Raw genomic sequence first — 15,870 nt, 5'->3', positions numbered from 1 at the left:
CAGTCTTTCCAATGAATATTTAGGACTGATTTCCTTTAGGATGGACTGGTTGGATCTCCTTGCAGTCCAAGGGACTCTCAAGAGTTTTCTCCAACACCACAGTTCAAAAGCATCAATTCTTCAGTACTCAGCTTTCTTTATAGTCCAACTCTCACATCCATACATGACTACTGGAAAAATCATAGCCTTGACTGGATGGACCTTTGTTGGCAAAGTAATATCTCTGCTTTTTAATATACTGTCTAGGTTGGTCAAAATTTTTCTTCCAAGGAGTAAGCGTCTTTAAATTTCATGACCTCAGTCACCATGTGCAGTGATTTAGGAGGCCAAAATAAATAAATAAAAGTTTATCACTGTAAGTTTATCACTGTTTCCACTGTTTCCCCATCTATTTGCCAAGAAGTGGTAGGACCAGATGCCATGATCTTAGTTTTCTGAGTGTTGAGCTTCAAGCCAACTTTTTCACTCTCTTCTCTCACTTTCATCAAGAGGCTCTTTAGTTCTTCACTTTCTGCCATAAGGGTGGTATCATCTGCATATATGAAGTTATTGATATTTCTCCCAGCAATCTGGATTCCACCTTGTGCTTCATCCAGCCCAGCGTTTCTCATGATGTACTTTACATATAAGTTAAATAAGCAGGGTGACAATATACAGCCTTGACGTACTCCTTTTTCTATTTGGAACCAGTCTGTTCCATGTTCAGCTATAACTATTGCTTCCTGACCTGCATACAGATTTTTCAAGAGGCAGGTCAGGTGGTCTGGTATTCCCATCTCTTTAAGAATTTTCCACAGTTTGTGGTGATCCACACAGTCAAAGGCTTTGGCATAGTTAATGAAGCAGAAATAGATGTTTTTCTGGAACTCTCTTGCTTTTTTTGATGATCCAGTGGATGTTGGCAATTTGATCTCTGGTTCCTCTGCCTTTTCTAAAATCAACTTAAACATCCTGAAGTTCACGGATCATATACTGTTGAAGTTTGGCTTGGAGAATTTTCAGCATTACTTTACTAGCATGTGAGATGAGTGCAATTGTGTGGTAGTTTGAGCATTCTTTGACATTGCCTTTCTCTGGGATTAGAATGAAAACTGACCTTTTCCAGTCCTGTGGCCAGTGCTGAGTTTTCCAAATTTGCTGGCATATTGAATGCAGCACTTTCACAGCATCATCTTTCAGGATTTGAAATAGCTCAGCTGGAATCCCATCACCTCCACTAGCTTTGCTGTTCCTCTAGCTTCCTAAGGCCCACTTGACTTCACATTCCAGAATGTCTGGCTCTAGGTGAGTGATCAGACCATCCTAGTCTCCCTTATTCTGCCCAGTGTGGGTCCTTCCCCTCTCCCAGCTCACCATCCTCCTTGTAAACTAAGAGGTTTTGTGCAGTGACATCTGTAAGGGCATTGATCTCAGTGCACACAGCAGGGTGTTAATAAGTGCAGCTGGAAGGGATTGTTGCCTTTAACAAGGTGAACAACAGCAAGATAACTAAGCATGGGGGAGATGTGGAGGCTGTTTTAGGAAAAAAACAAGTCCGTGAGACTTTCAAAAAGGTCAGTCTAGACTCCATAAGAGGCCTCAGTCAGTGTATGTTAGGACACACTATACATAGAAAAGCATCAGAGTTGTTCTAGTTTAGTCACTGTGTAGCCAAACAAGAACCACTCACAGGTTATAAATTCTAGAAGCAGGAATGTGACTCAAGACTTAAGCCAGATTATAGTTGACCCTACATTGTAAGTCTAAGTATTAATTCCACTAAGCATCCATGAAGCAATGTGAAATGACTGAAATCATACTCAGATATGGAATAAATGAGTCTCAAACTCTAGACTTTATGGGTTTCCCTGGTAACTCAGATGGTAAAGAATCTGCCTGCAATGCAAGAGACCAAGGTTCGAACCCTGGGTCGGGAAGATCCCCTGGAGAAAGGAATGTCAACCTATTCCAGTACTCTTACCTGGAGAATTCCATGGACAGAGGAGGCTGGTAGGCTACAGTCTATGGGGTTGCAAAGAATTGGAAATGACTGAGCAACTAACACACACACACACAGACTTAAAGACTTTATTTGGAAACTGATAAGAATAACAAGCATAAACCAACAAGGCCTTTCCATGGAAGCCCTATGACAGCACCAAAAACTTCACCTCTAATGCGTCTTAAACAAATGATGGAGGAAAAGAGTTGGCAGCCAAGTAACAGGTTATGGAGTCTCACTCTCTGATTTAAAAACCGTACATCATCTTTCTTATCCCTGAGGTCTGGATCCGTCCGCAGTGCCTGGATCCATCAACTGCAAGTAGCAGGGGGAAATTTACCATCGATCCCTCACTCCCTAAAGCACTGACCCCACTGTCCTCCACTCACTGGAAACACCTGCTGTATTTTCCTGTCCTGACCTCATCATGATGCAAGATTTCTCTAGGATGGATCTTCTGTGGAGGGAAGGGAGGGGAGAGAGGGACACCAGAGCACAGCGAGCTGAGTCTCCTGAAGCACAAAGGCTTTCCTGAACTCTTTTCCCTCTTCTCTACAGGGTTCCTGGAAAGCAGAGATGATATAAAACAGGAGCAAACTCACTGTTCAAACAAGTGCCTGCTGACTCCTGCATCCACTGCGCTGAGCGGATCATCCAGGAGGTAGATGTCTGCGTCCTGATACACGGCTCTAGAAAATGTAGAGAGACGTCAGGAGAAGACACTTCACATTCCCTGGGTCTCAGCCCTGAATCACAACAATGTGAAACAACTCCATGTTCATTCCAAGAGTCCATGGAAAGAGCCAAGTTCCTGCTTCACACAGGCCCACCTGGTGAGCGGGGTCTGTGTGCCCATATCCACTAGGAGCCATGGAGGAGGAGGGGAAGGATGGCAACTGAAACCCCATTTACCTTGCAAGGCATATCCGAGCTTTCTGCCCTTCACTCAGCGGGGTTCCTCCATCTCCTATCTCAGTTAGATTTCCATCCTCCAAAAGCTGTAAATCCTATACACAAATAGGAAAGGGGAAAGAGAAAAAGATATAAAATGTGTTCTACTACCATCTTACACTCCTAGCATTAGTTCCTCATACAAGTATTTAATCAACATGAATGCATGTTCAGCTGCTAAGTCATGTTTAACTCTTTGCAATCCCATGGACTGCAGCCCATCAGGCTCCTCTGTTCATGGGATTCTCCAGGCAAGAATACTGGAATGGGATGCCATTTCCTCCTGCAGGAGATCTTCCCTAACCAGGGATTGAATCCGTGCCTCCTGCATTGGCCGGTGGATTCTTTACCACGAGCCATCTGGGAAGCCACAGCAATGGATAAATGTCAGATTTACTAAACTGTAAATCTGAACATTAAAAAAAAAAAAACCTCTCAGTGTTTTTTAATTTGTTTTCTTTCTGTAGTTTTTGACAGCATCTATGCATTTGACCATTTTAACAGATATTTATTGAGGATTTGCTGTATATGAATTGATTGAAACTTGCTGTTGGTGATTGATCTCTATTTTCTCATCAAGCCAACAGTGGGACCCCATTCACAGTGTGAATCATAACATGCAAAGTACGTGACCACATTAGAAGAGACTCCATCATAACCCTCCCTGACAGCCACAAAGACACGTAGACACACAGGTTCTCTGCTCACTCAAAGCTTAATGGAGGTGCGTCAGATAAAAGGCAGCAATTGCTCTGTTGTGATAATTTATAATTACTTCACATTCTTTCTTTCTTGAGCTCAGAAATTAATACCATCTCTTGCTTTTGGTTGTCATTCAAAAAATGAGCTGTGTTAAGTTCTCAGCATCACACACACACAGAATTACTTGGCCTCTCTTTCACTGTTGGCAGTTCTTGCAAACTGTTCTGCTTAGTTTTTATGCTTTGATTTGATGTTGTTCAAATGGTTTTCTTCTTAAAATAGCACAATGATGTAACACAGCAATCTTAACCACATTCTAGAAAAGGCACTTACATCCTCTCTTTCCAGGACATAAGATACTATCTCGGAGTCTGTTAGTAATACTTTGGGTGTGTTGTTGACTTTGCAAATTATTTAAGAACAAGCCACCAATGGGGAAACCATTTTGGAGGATTTGAACTAAAACCAATTCAAGTTGATTTCTCAGCCACCATTTTCTGATCAGATTTAAAGGGGAAAAGCCTGAGCTGAGCATATATTACAGTTCCTTTCACTAACAGGAAGGTGTTCTTATTCATGTTTGCTATCTTTAAGTTAAATTTAACCAATTCTCACTGAATAGAAGGCACCCAACCTTGAGGTAAACTAGGAAATGGCGCTGCTGGTTTGGTGCCATCCATCCAGAAGCACATCAAGGGCTCTTCAAGAATGGTGTAGACAACACTAGAAACACCACGGAGCAGACTGCTGAAATGGTTAATGTGGGCTGGACATAAGGCCCTGCCAGAGGAGGGCTGGATCCCAGAGTCAAGCAGCAGGAGGTCTGCCTTCCTTCACAGCTTTTCTTCCATGTGGAATTGCCCCTCCTCTCACAGCCTGGCAATATCCTGCCCATCATCCTTCTAGGCTCAGCCCACACACACTCTCCCATGGAACCATCCTGGACTCATCTCTACCTGCGGGGTTCCTAAGGCTCTGTTTACATCTCTTATCTCTCATGAAGGATCCGTCTTATTATGCTCCATAATTTGTTCACATGCCCATGGCTTCTCTCAGTTCCTGGCAGGTAAGATTTGTGCTGGACCCTGACGCTGATTATCTCTAAACCTCACAACAAACTGCTCAGCAAACACTGGCCCCATTTCACAGGTGATGAAACTGAAACTAAGTGGGGTCACATCACTGGTCTGAGGACTGTCAGCTGTTAAACAGAAGAGATGGAATCTGAACCAAACTCATCTCAGTTCAGAGCATTCTGCCCTTTCACATCATGCTGGCCAGATAGTGAAAGAAGAGTATATTTGAAATGAAGATAATATTAAAGTAACTCAAGACTTGAAGGCCTCTATACCTATTCATGTAAGTATCAATAAACTTATTATCCTTTGATTGTCAAGGCAATCTGAAAACAATGACCAAGTAAGTGATCTATGTGGAAAAATATTAAACTAGAATTTATCAATTTGATACCTTTAAATATGTGTTTACTAAACATTTTCAAAAGCCTTAAAGATAACATGTAGACAAATGTTACATACTATATTGCTTATATTATGGTAATAGAATATTGTCATTGTACATTTATATAATGTCCTATGTGTAGAGCACCTATAAAAATATAGAAATATTAACTCAAACAATGGAAGCTAAATGCTCAGATACCTTCTTTCTTAGATGTCACATTTTATGGACATAGTTTTACCAGAAGCTGGCTGAGCTTATAAATAAGAATTAATTTATTTTCAAAATCATTCTAATAATATTTACAGAGTACTTGCTACGTCCCTAGCAATCAGCTGCTTTAAAATCACGACCACATTTCATCCTCAGAACAACCTCATGAGGTTGATGGTCTTATTATCTCCATTTTACAGTTGAAGTAACAGGCTTGTAAAGATCAATCAGCCAAAACCAAACACCTGGTCAATGGAGTCACTGGGACTCAATTCCAGAGCCTTCTGACTCCTACACCTTGGAGTTGACGTCATCAGCCTGAATCAACACTGTCAGTGTGATTAGTTCGTGTCTCCCTGTTTTGTTACAGAAAAGCTTTCAGCTCAATGAACTTAAACAATTACTTCAATCAGATCTTGTGTAATACATCTAGTAGTTACTAACATATGTTATATAAAAATATTGTTTTTAGAAAGATGGTGATGATGATCCTACATGCAGGGCAGCAGAGGAGACACAGATGTAAAGAACAGACTTTTGGGCTCAGTGGGAGAAGGTGCAGGTGGGATGATTTGAGAGAACAGCAGGGAAACATGTACATTACCATATGTAAAATAGATGACCAGTGCAAGTTTGATGCATGAAGCAGGGCACCCAAAGCCAGTACTTTGGGACAACCCATAGGGATAGGGTGGGTAGAGAGGTGGGAGGGGGAGTTCAGGATGGGGGGACATATGCATACCCATGGTCAATTCATGTTGATGTATGGCAAAACCATCACAATATTGTAATTATCTTCCAATTTTAAAAATAAATTAATTAAAATATTTGTTGCTTTTTAATGGTTTTTTCCTTCAGGATTTGGGGGAGGTGGGAGTAGGGAGAATAGTAAGGAGAAATCTTTATTATATTTATATGGATGGCTGGGTGGATGGAGAGAAAAAAAGAATAGTAACAATAGCCACCACTTACTGAAACCCTGGTTTGTTTACATTTCACAGGTATTTTCTGTAGCCTTTACAGAAATTCCACCCCTCCCCCATTTAATAAGAAAGGAAACTGAGACAAACACCTGGAGTCACTACCCAGGACTGTTCTCTCCAAAGGCCAAGCCTTTTCTACCAGACATGCCGTCTCTGTGTCTACAAGTCAGACTAACTCCAGGACGCCACTATTTCCTGTGATTGTTTTATGTCCATCCACTGATATCTGGAATCCAAAAGGAGATAAGCAGAGGCTCTCTTAACTAAGTAGTTCCCAGGTGCCGTAAAGACCATGCTGACCTCTTGCTAATCAGAGTCATAGATGACATTCCAGAGCAACAACAAAACCTCCTGGAAACCCTCTGATCCAATGTCCTCATTTTGCTGCAGAAACATCAGAGGTCCAGGCAGGTAACAGGACATGTCCAGAGTGACAGCAGGCAAGTGATGAAGCTGGGGCCAGAACTCTCCTCCGTGCTACTTCTCCATGCTGGGCCTTCCTTCCTGCCAAGGAAGGAATGGACCCCAACTCCATGTCCCAAGTACACAGTCCATGTTTATAAACATCACATCATGTTCAGAAGAAGTGCTGTGCAGCTCAGTCCTGCAGAGCCCCTTTCCACAGAGTCTATGTTGCACACAAGCCTAGGGTGGGTGAAGCCCCAGGACACTGCCCACGTTATTGGTCCAGTCACCCTGTAAGGCTCCAGCAAAGTATCAGCCCCCCAGATCTGATCTTGAGCTGTAAATGTAGAGATGAGGTGTCTCATCGCTCCAGGCCTCAGTTTTACTAACTATTAAATGAGGATGGGACCATCAAAGACACTCATAAAGAATGAATAACTCATAAATCTAATTTTTGTGTGTGCATGTGCACATGTGAGAGACAGAAAAATGCTTTGCACATGGACTCTGAATAAATGGGAGCTACTGTTCTCATTTGCTTTCCCTTATTTTCTTACATGGTATCTACACCATTTAACAAAAATCTATCTCATTCCTGCTAATTTGACATCATTTCCACAAACATACAGTCACCCATGAACAATAACTCAGAAGAAACAAGCCCATTAAACAAGTAATTGTTTGTCCATATCATTGTAAAATGCTGCTCACCTGATACAGGGCTTCCCAGGTGGCACTAGTGGTAAAGAACCCACCTGCCAATGCAGGAGACATAAGAGATGTAGGTTTAATCCCTGGGTTGGGAAGGTCCCCTGGAGAAGGGCAGGGCAACCCACTCCAGCATTCTTACCAGTAGAATTCAATGCACAGATGAGCCTGGTGGGCTATAGACCATGAGGCCACAGAGCTGGACACGACTGAAGTGACTTAGCACACACACGTGGCACGCCTGATACAACCTATGATGTTCAAGCCATTGTTCCAGGAGAATTACTATTTCCTCACAAAGCAGGTCTGGAGCCTTTGAAAATCTGTCTCTGTCTTTCCCTCTCAGTACAACAGAACAGTCAGACGTCCAGACTGCACTGAACAGACCCCAGGGGAAGACCTTTAATGCTATTATTCACTAACTTTTACAACCTGAAAGAGTAACATAGTATTTAACATTATTTACCCTTTTTCTTTTCTTTTTGCCAAACTGTATTCTCCTATCAGTTTAGCTGGGCTCCAAAATCACTGCAGATGGTGACTGCAGCCATGAAATTAAAAGACACTTACTCCTTGGAAGGAAAGTTATGACCAACCTAGATAGCACATTCAAAAGCAGAGACATTACTTTGCCAACAAAGGTCCGTCTAGTCAAGGCTGTGGTTTTTCCAGTGGTCATGTATGGATGTGAGAGTTGAACTGTGAAGGAGGCTGAGTGCCGAAGAATTGATGCTTTTGAACTGTGGTGTTGGAGAAGACTCTTGAGAGTCCCTTGGACTGCAAGGAGATCCAACCAGTCCATTCTGAAGGAGATCAGCCCTGGGATTTCTTTGGAAGGACTGATGCTAAAGCTGAAACTCCAGTACTTTGGCCACCTCATGCGAAGAGTTGACTCTTTGGAAAAGACTCTGATGCTGGGAGGGATCGGGGGCAGGAGGAGAAGGGGACGACAGAGGATGAGATGGCTGGATGGCATCACTGACTCGATGGACGTGAGTCTCAGTGAACTCCGGGAGTTGGTGTTGGACAGGGAGGCCTGGCGTGCTGCAATTCATGGGGTCGCAAAGAGTCGGACACGACTAAGCGACTGATCTGATCTGATCTGATCAGTTTAGTTCTCATTATTTACTCACTAATCTTATTTAAATCCCAAGGTATAGGTAAACCTTTCATCTTACCATTTTCTGTGAAATTCAATTCTGTTTCTGAAAATAATATCCCTCAGTGAAATGACACAGTATTAAAATGTGTGTGTGTGTGTATGTGTAAGATTCTTTTTATCTTTTATTTTACTTTATTTTTATTTTTGTTCTTTTGTTGTTTTTTAATATAAATTTATTTATTTTAATTGGAGGCTAATTACTTTACAATATTGTATTGGCTTTGCCATACATCAGCATGAATCTGCCATGGGTTAGTATTCTGGTTTCCTTAAAAAATAGGCTGCCGTTTTAATGCTTATGGGCTAATGGCACTCTCAAAATACATTATCTGCAGGGCAGATTGTTTCATTCTGTGAAGTTTCATTCACTTTCAACTATTTTTAATGGAAAGTTACAAACATTTACAAAAATAGAGAGCATGGTATAATGAACCCTCATGTACCACCCTCAGCTTCAGCCAGATTCAACTGGTGGCCAGTCTTGCTGCATCTCTACCCTTGCCCTCTGCCAGCCCCAGTCAAAAATGAAGTGGAGAAACTCACATTAAACAAGTGCAGAGAGCAGACCTTATGTGGATTCCAACAATGGTGCAGGAGATTTCTCAGTGAGATGATTAACAACATGTAAACACAGACTAGCAGGTGGGTGATATTAAGGAATTAGAAGTATTTTTCAGGTGAAATAGTGATTTTTCCCCCCAAAGCTTTCCGGTCTTTTAGAGAAAACTAATGAAATGTTTACAGATGAATTAACTTGAGGTCTAGGATTTGCTCCACAATACTCTGGGGTGGGGATGGGGCTGGCAGAGGCCAGGGGTAGAGATGCAGCAAGACTGGCCACCAGTTGAATCTGGCTGAAGCTGAGGGTGGTACATGAGGGTTCATTATACCATGCTCTCTATTTTTGTAAATGTTTGTAACTTTCCATTAAAAATAGTTGAAAGTGAATGAAACTTCACAGAATGAAACAATCCGCCCTGCAGATAATGTATTTTGAGAGTGTCATTATCCCATAAGCATTAAAACGGCCGCATATGTAAATATGCCTGCATTATTTACCAAGAAGACCTGCTTAAATATTAAGCAATATTGAAAAATCCTTTTTAAAAAGAACTTTTAACAAAACTTGTAGATTAAAATCAACACTATCATCTTTTGAAATTCAAGTATATGCAACTCAGAAGTCATTACTCACCTCTTCCAAAGCACAAGCTTTTATTACTTCTTCATATCGGTCTTCTTCATATTTCTTCCCAAATAAAATGTTACTCCTCACAGTTCCTGGAAACACCCAGGGCTGCTGAGAAACATATGCGATCCTCCCATGCACGCTGATCTTCCCCTGGCCTGGGGGCAGCTCCCCCAGCAGAGCGCATAACAGTGACGACTGAAACAGAAGGGAACCCACACATGTGAACAGGGTGCATGCAGGACGGAACACGACCCACAGCACAGCTGACCCCATCCTGGTGCTTGATACAGCATAAACACTTTCATTTAGAACAGGATAAAGTACAGCCCTCGAAGTTGACACACAAAAAAATTGAAAATAACACTAATGGTCAATGAAAACAATGACTGACAAGGAATATATTAATAGTATAAACAATCTACTCTGCCCGAATAGCCGCCAAATGAAATTCTACTCAGCAAAGAATAATTAAGAATGTTTAACATCCATCTCTAGCAGAGCCTGGCAGGCTCTGTATTTTCTGTATATGATGTTTAGTGCATCCTGAATCTGGTATCCTTTACTTAACAAACACTTGTTTAAAAACTATGTGTGAAGAATATATCCAAAGATGATTAACTGAAAGAACTGTGAAGTGAGTTGTGTCTGCAGAGCAAAGTCCATCATAGAGGAAATCAGCACCCTTTCATATACACATCCCACATTAAAAAAAATAATTTTATTTATTTATTTATTTTTAGTTCTTTTATTTTTTTTTCATTTATTTTTTTACAATGTTGTGTTGGTTTCTGCCATACCACAATTCTAATTTTATTTATTTTTGCTTGCGCTTGGTCTTCATTGCAGTGCATGGATTTTCCTGTTGAGGAGCACAGGCTCTAATGCGCAGGCTTCAGCGGTTGCAGCCCATGGGCTCAGTAGTTGCAGCTCCCAGGCTCTAGAGCACAGGCCCAACAGTCGTGGTGCACAGGCTTAGTTGCTCCACATATGGGATCTTCCTGGACCAAGGACCGAACCTGTGTCTCCTGCATTGGCAGGTGGATTCTGTTACCACTGAGCCACCAGGGAAGCCCACATCCCACATTAAATTTCTGTATTTTGTTGTTTCAGACCAAGCACATGTGCACCTTTCCTTTCAATCTTCAACATCACACAGATGTGGTGTGTCTCCATGCCACCAGAGCTCTCATCACACTGGGCTAAAATAACCTGCCTGCATACCTGTCTCACTCCAGAACCTGGTTGCCTCTGAAAGGCAGAGAGTCGGAGTCTTGCTCACATCTCTACCTTTAGCTCCAGCACGTGGAGAACATTCACTACACGTGCACTGACAAGATCAAGTCAAGTCACAGGAGGAAATGCTCAAAGCTTCTGGGAAGAGCCTTTACTACCTCCAGACTTCTTGGAAAGGCCACTAAGATGAAAAGAAGTCCCCATTGCCTCTGTCTATCCTGAACAGTTGTCACTTAAATAATTTCCTTCACTGAGATATCTAAATTCCCCACAAGCAGTTCCTAATTTGGCAAAGTGAAGCAAGAAGAAAAAGACAGTGTACATTTATCCAGATTTATTTGGCCATGAAACATTCTTGTAAAATGAATGTTCCGTGGAACACACCTAGAGGAACACTGTTCTAGACACACTTGATTCAAACTGAGTCACACTCAGCTCTGGGTTCCACTCTGAGGATTTAACAAGGGCTGTGGTGTTGCATTAAAGCTGACAAAAGGCATTGCAACTTACCTTTCCTGCGCCCACAGGTCCGACCACAGCTAACAGTTCACCGGGCCTGACAGAAAAGCAAAGGCCTTGTAGGGTTGGAGTCTCTGACGCCTACAAATTAAAGTTCATGAAAATGTACCCATTTCAATAAAGTAACACAAATTATTTTACAAAGTGGAAAAGATAGCAATAATAAACATAATTGATATGTAAAATATAACCCACATTTTTCTCTTTCCTATTTTAAGACACTGAGTCCTGGAGATTCTTCATCTAATCTCATCTCTTTGGGAATTTGAGGCAGCTTTAGCTGACTTTAAAAAGGTTCCTTCTGGGAGGAGCCAAGATGGCGGAGGAGTAGGACGGGGAGAACACTTTCTCCCCCACAAATTCATCAAAAGAGCATTTAAACGTCGAGTAAATTCCACAAAACAACTTCTGAATGCCGGCAGAGGACATCAGGCACCCAGAAAAGCAGCCCAACTCTTCGAAAGGAGGTAGGAAAAAATATAAAAAGCAAAAAAAAGAGACAAAAGAGGGAGGGACGGAGTTCCGTCCCAGGAAGGGAGTCTTAAAAAGAGAGAAGTTTCCAAACACCAGGAAACCTTTTCACTGCCGAATCTGTGCCGAGCTTTGGAAGCACAGAGGGCAACATAAAAGGGAGGAAAAAAAAAATAAACAATTAAAAATCGCAGATTGTGAGCCCTACGGTAACTCCCCCAGCGGAGAAGCAGCGCAGACGCCTGCACACTGCATTAGCAAGCGGGGGCTGGGCAGGGAAGTGCGGCGCGGGCTGTGTCCCTTAGAGTAAGAAGCGGGCCAAATGTCCTGAGCGCTATCTGAGCGAAATAATTTGGGCTAGCAAACCAGACTGTGGGATATCTACCACGCAAAAAGCCAGCCCTAACCTAAGACACCGCCAGGCCTGCGCACAGAACAAAGGACTGAACAGAGATAGCCGGCTGCAGACCTTCCCCCTCCGGTGACAGGCAGCCAGAGCCGGAAGCGGGCAATCGCAGCCCCAGAGAGACACTATCTATAAAACTGTAAACAGGCTTCTTTGCTAACTAAAACTTCTTGGGGGTCTGGACGGTCAACATCTGCCTGAGAAGGTGCGCTGGTTTTACACCCAGATAACCGAGTGGCGGGGAGGCGATAAGTCGCAGCATTGGTGCCCGCCAAACACCTCATCACCTGAGCTGCTCGGATCTGGGATCTGGGAAGAGCACAAAATGCAGGCCCAACCGAGTCTGCGCCTCTGAGGACTACCCGAGTGCCTGAACCTGAGCGGCTTGGACCTGGGAGCTCAGCCCAGGGCCGGCCTCGGATTGTTCCCGGCGGAACAACCTAGAGCCCGAGCAGTGTGGGCAGGGAGGCTACACGCGCCGTGAGCGGGGGCAGACCCAGTGTGGCTGAGGCACTGCGAGCGCACGCCAGTGTTATCTGTTTGCAGCATCCCTCCCTTCCTCCCCACAGCGCGGCTGAACAAGTGAGCCTAAATAAAATAAAAAAAATAGTGTCCTCCACCGTCCCCTTTGTGCCAGGGCGGGAACCAGACACTGAAGAGACCAGCAAACAGAAGAAGCTATAACAGAGGGAAACGCCTTGGAAGCTACAGGCCATAGATTAAAACCCTGTGGTTACTACGGATTACATAGGAAGGGGCCTATAGATCTTGAGAAATGTAAGTCGGACTAAGGAACTAGCCAAAAATGAACTGAACCCACAATACTCACAACAAAACCAGAGAAAGACCTAGATATAGTTTTACTATTTTTAAGATCAATCTTTCTTTCTTTTTTTTTTAATTTTTTTTTTAAATTTTAAGTCCTCTATTGTCCTTTAATTTTCACTTTTATAACTATTACTTTCCAAAAAAAAAAAAAAAGACCCTTTTTTTTTCTTCTTCAGCAAACTTCATATATATATTTTATAACTTTTTGACCGTGTTTTGTTTTTTTTTTTTTCTTTCTTTTTCTTCTTTTCTTTAACATTGTATTTTTGAAATTCCAAACTCTACTCTAGATTTTTAATTTTAGCCTTTTGGTATATGTTATCAATTTTGTACCTATAGTTTTTTTCATAATTTCTGTGACTTTTTTTTCCCTCTGTTTCTTTCTCTTCTTCTTTTATATAACATCGTATATCTGCAATTCCAAACTCTACTCAAGATTTTTAATTTATGCTTTTTGGTATTTGATATCAATTTTGTACCTGTATTTTCTTTATAATTTTTGCGACATTGTTTTTGTTGGTTTGTTTGTTTTCTCTCTTTATTTTTCTTCTTCTTCTTCTTTTTTAACATTGTATTTTTTGAAATTCCAAACTCTACTCTACATTTTTAATTTTAGCCTTTTGGTATATGTTATCAATGTTGTACCTATAGTTTTTTTTTTTTATAATTTCTGTGACTTTTTTTTCCCTCTGTTTCTTTCTCTTCTTCTTTTATATAACATTGTATATTTGCAATTCCAAACTCTACTCAAGATTTTTAATTTATGCTTTTTGGTATTTGATATCAATTTTGTACCTGTATTTTCTTTATAATTTTTGCGACATTGTTTTTGTTGGTTTGTTTCTTTTCTCTCTTTATTTTTCTTCTTTTTTTTTAACGTTGTATTTTTGAAATTCCAAACTCTACTCTAGATTTTTAATTTTTGCTTTTTGGTATTAGTTATCAATTTTGTACTTGTAGTTTCTTTATAATTTTCGCGACCTTGTTTGTTTTTATTTGTTTTTTCTCTCTTTCTTTTCCTTCTTCTTTTCATTAACATCACATTTTTGAAATTCCAAACTCTACTCTAGGTTTTTAATTTTTGCTTTTATGTATTTGTTACCAATTTTGTACCTTTAAGAATCCAATCTTCAGGACCCATTTTTCACTAGGGTATGAGATTACTGGCTTGAGTGCTCTCTCTCCCTTTGGACTCTCCATTTTCTCTACCAGGTCACCTGTATCTCCTCCCTAACCCCTCTCTACTCTACCCAACTCTGTGAATTTCTGTGTGCTCCAGACGGTGGAGAACACTTAGGGAACTGATTACTGGCTGGATCTGTCTCCCTCCTTTTCATTTCCCCCTTTTATCCTTCTGGCCACCTCTGTCTCCTGCCTCCTTCTTCTCTTCTCTGTATAACTCTGCAAACATCTCTGAGTGTTCCAGACGGTGGAGAACACTTAGGGAACTGATTACTGGCTGGATCTGTCTCCCTCCTTTTCATTTCCCCCTTTTATCCTTCTGGCCACCTCTGTCTCCTGCCTCCTTCTTCTCTTCTCTGTATAACTCTGCGAACATCTCTGAGTGGTCCAGTTGTGGAGTGCACATAAGGAAGTGACTACTGGCTAGCCCACTCTCTCCACTATTGATTCCACCTCATCTCATTTGGGTCACCTCTAACTCCCTCCTCCCTCTTCTCTTCTCCATGTAACACTGTGAACCTCTCTGAGTGACCCTCACAGTAAAGAAACTTTTCATCTTTAACGTAGATGTTTTATCAATGGTGCTGTATAGAAGGAGAAGTTTTGAAACTACTGTAAAAATAAGACCGATAACTGGAAGTAGGAGGCTTAAGTCCAAACCCTGACTCCAGGGAACTCCTGAATCCAAGGAACATTAATTGACAGGAGCTCATCAAACGCCTCCATACCGACACTGAAACCAAGCACCACACAAGGGCCAACAAGTTCCAGGGAAAGACATACCAAACAAATTCTCCAGCAACAAAGGAACACAGCCCTGAGCTTCAAGATACAGGCTGCCCAAAGTCACCCCAAAACCATAGACATCTCATAACTCATTACTGGACATTTCATTACACTCCAGAGAGAAGAAATACAGCTCCATCCACCAGAACACCGACACAAGCTTCCCTAACCAGGAAACCTTGACAAGCCACCTGTACAAACCCACACATAGCGAGGAAACGCCACAATAAAGAGAACTCCACAAAGTGCCAGAATACAGAAAGGACACCCCAAACTCAGCAATTTAAACAAGATGAAGAGATACAGGAATACCCAGCAGATAAAGGAACAGGATAAATGCCCACCAAGCCAAACAAAAGAGGAAGAGATATGGAATCTACCTGATAAAGAATTCCAAATAATGATAGTGAAATTGATCCAAAATCTTGAAATTAAAATGGAATCACAGATAAATAGCCTGGAGGCAAGGATTGAGAAGATGCAAGAAAGGTTTAACAAGGACTTAGAAGAAATAAAAAAGAGTCAATATATAATGAATAATGCAATAAGTGAAATTAAAAACACTCTGGAGGCAACAAATAGTAGAATAACAGAGGCAAAAGATAGGATTAGTGAATTAGAAGATAGAATGGTAGAAATAAATGAATCAGAGAGGACAAAAGAAAAACGAATTAAAAGAAATGAGGA

At 41.5% G+C, this 15,870-nt stretch overlaps 1 protein-coding gene and 1 long non-coding RNA gene across 2 annotated transcripts in view; one reads left to right on the top strand and one right to left on the bottom strand.

Annotated features, from left to right (window-relative positions):
* The window catches only part of LOC129624247 (ATP-binding cassette sub-family C member 4-like), a 177,193-nt gene that overhangs the window by 115,697 nt on the left and 45,626 nt on the right, over nt 1-15,870 (bottom strand). The window contains 4 exon segments of the mRNA XM_055541908.1: nt 2,584-2,670; nt 2,894-2,988; nt 9,762-9,953; nt 11,502-11,591. Coding sequence (XP_055397883.1) covers nt 2,584-2,670; nt 2,894-2,988; nt 9,762-9,953; nt 11,502-11,591 — 464 coding nt within the window.
* On the top strand, nt 4,412-7,126 carry LOC129624659 (uncharacterized). Its single transcript, XR_008701089.1, has 3 exons — nt 4,412-4,700; nt 4,784-4,993; nt 6,310-7,126. It is a non-coding gene; the product is annotated as an uncharacterized LOC129624659 (long non-coding RNA).

The sequence above is a fragment of the Bubalus kerabau genome, chromosome 12, assembly GCF_029407905.1.
Source record: "Bubalus kerabau isolate K-KA32 ecotype Philippines breed swamp buffalo chromosome 12, PCC_UOA_SB_1v2, whole genome shotgun sequence".
Lineage (NCBI taxonomy): Eukaryota > Metazoa > Chordata > Mammalia > Artiodactyla > Bovidae > Bubalus > Bubalus kerabau.
Note: the sequence above shows the minus strand (reverse complement) of the source record. Positions and strands in the feature narration are given on the sequence as shown.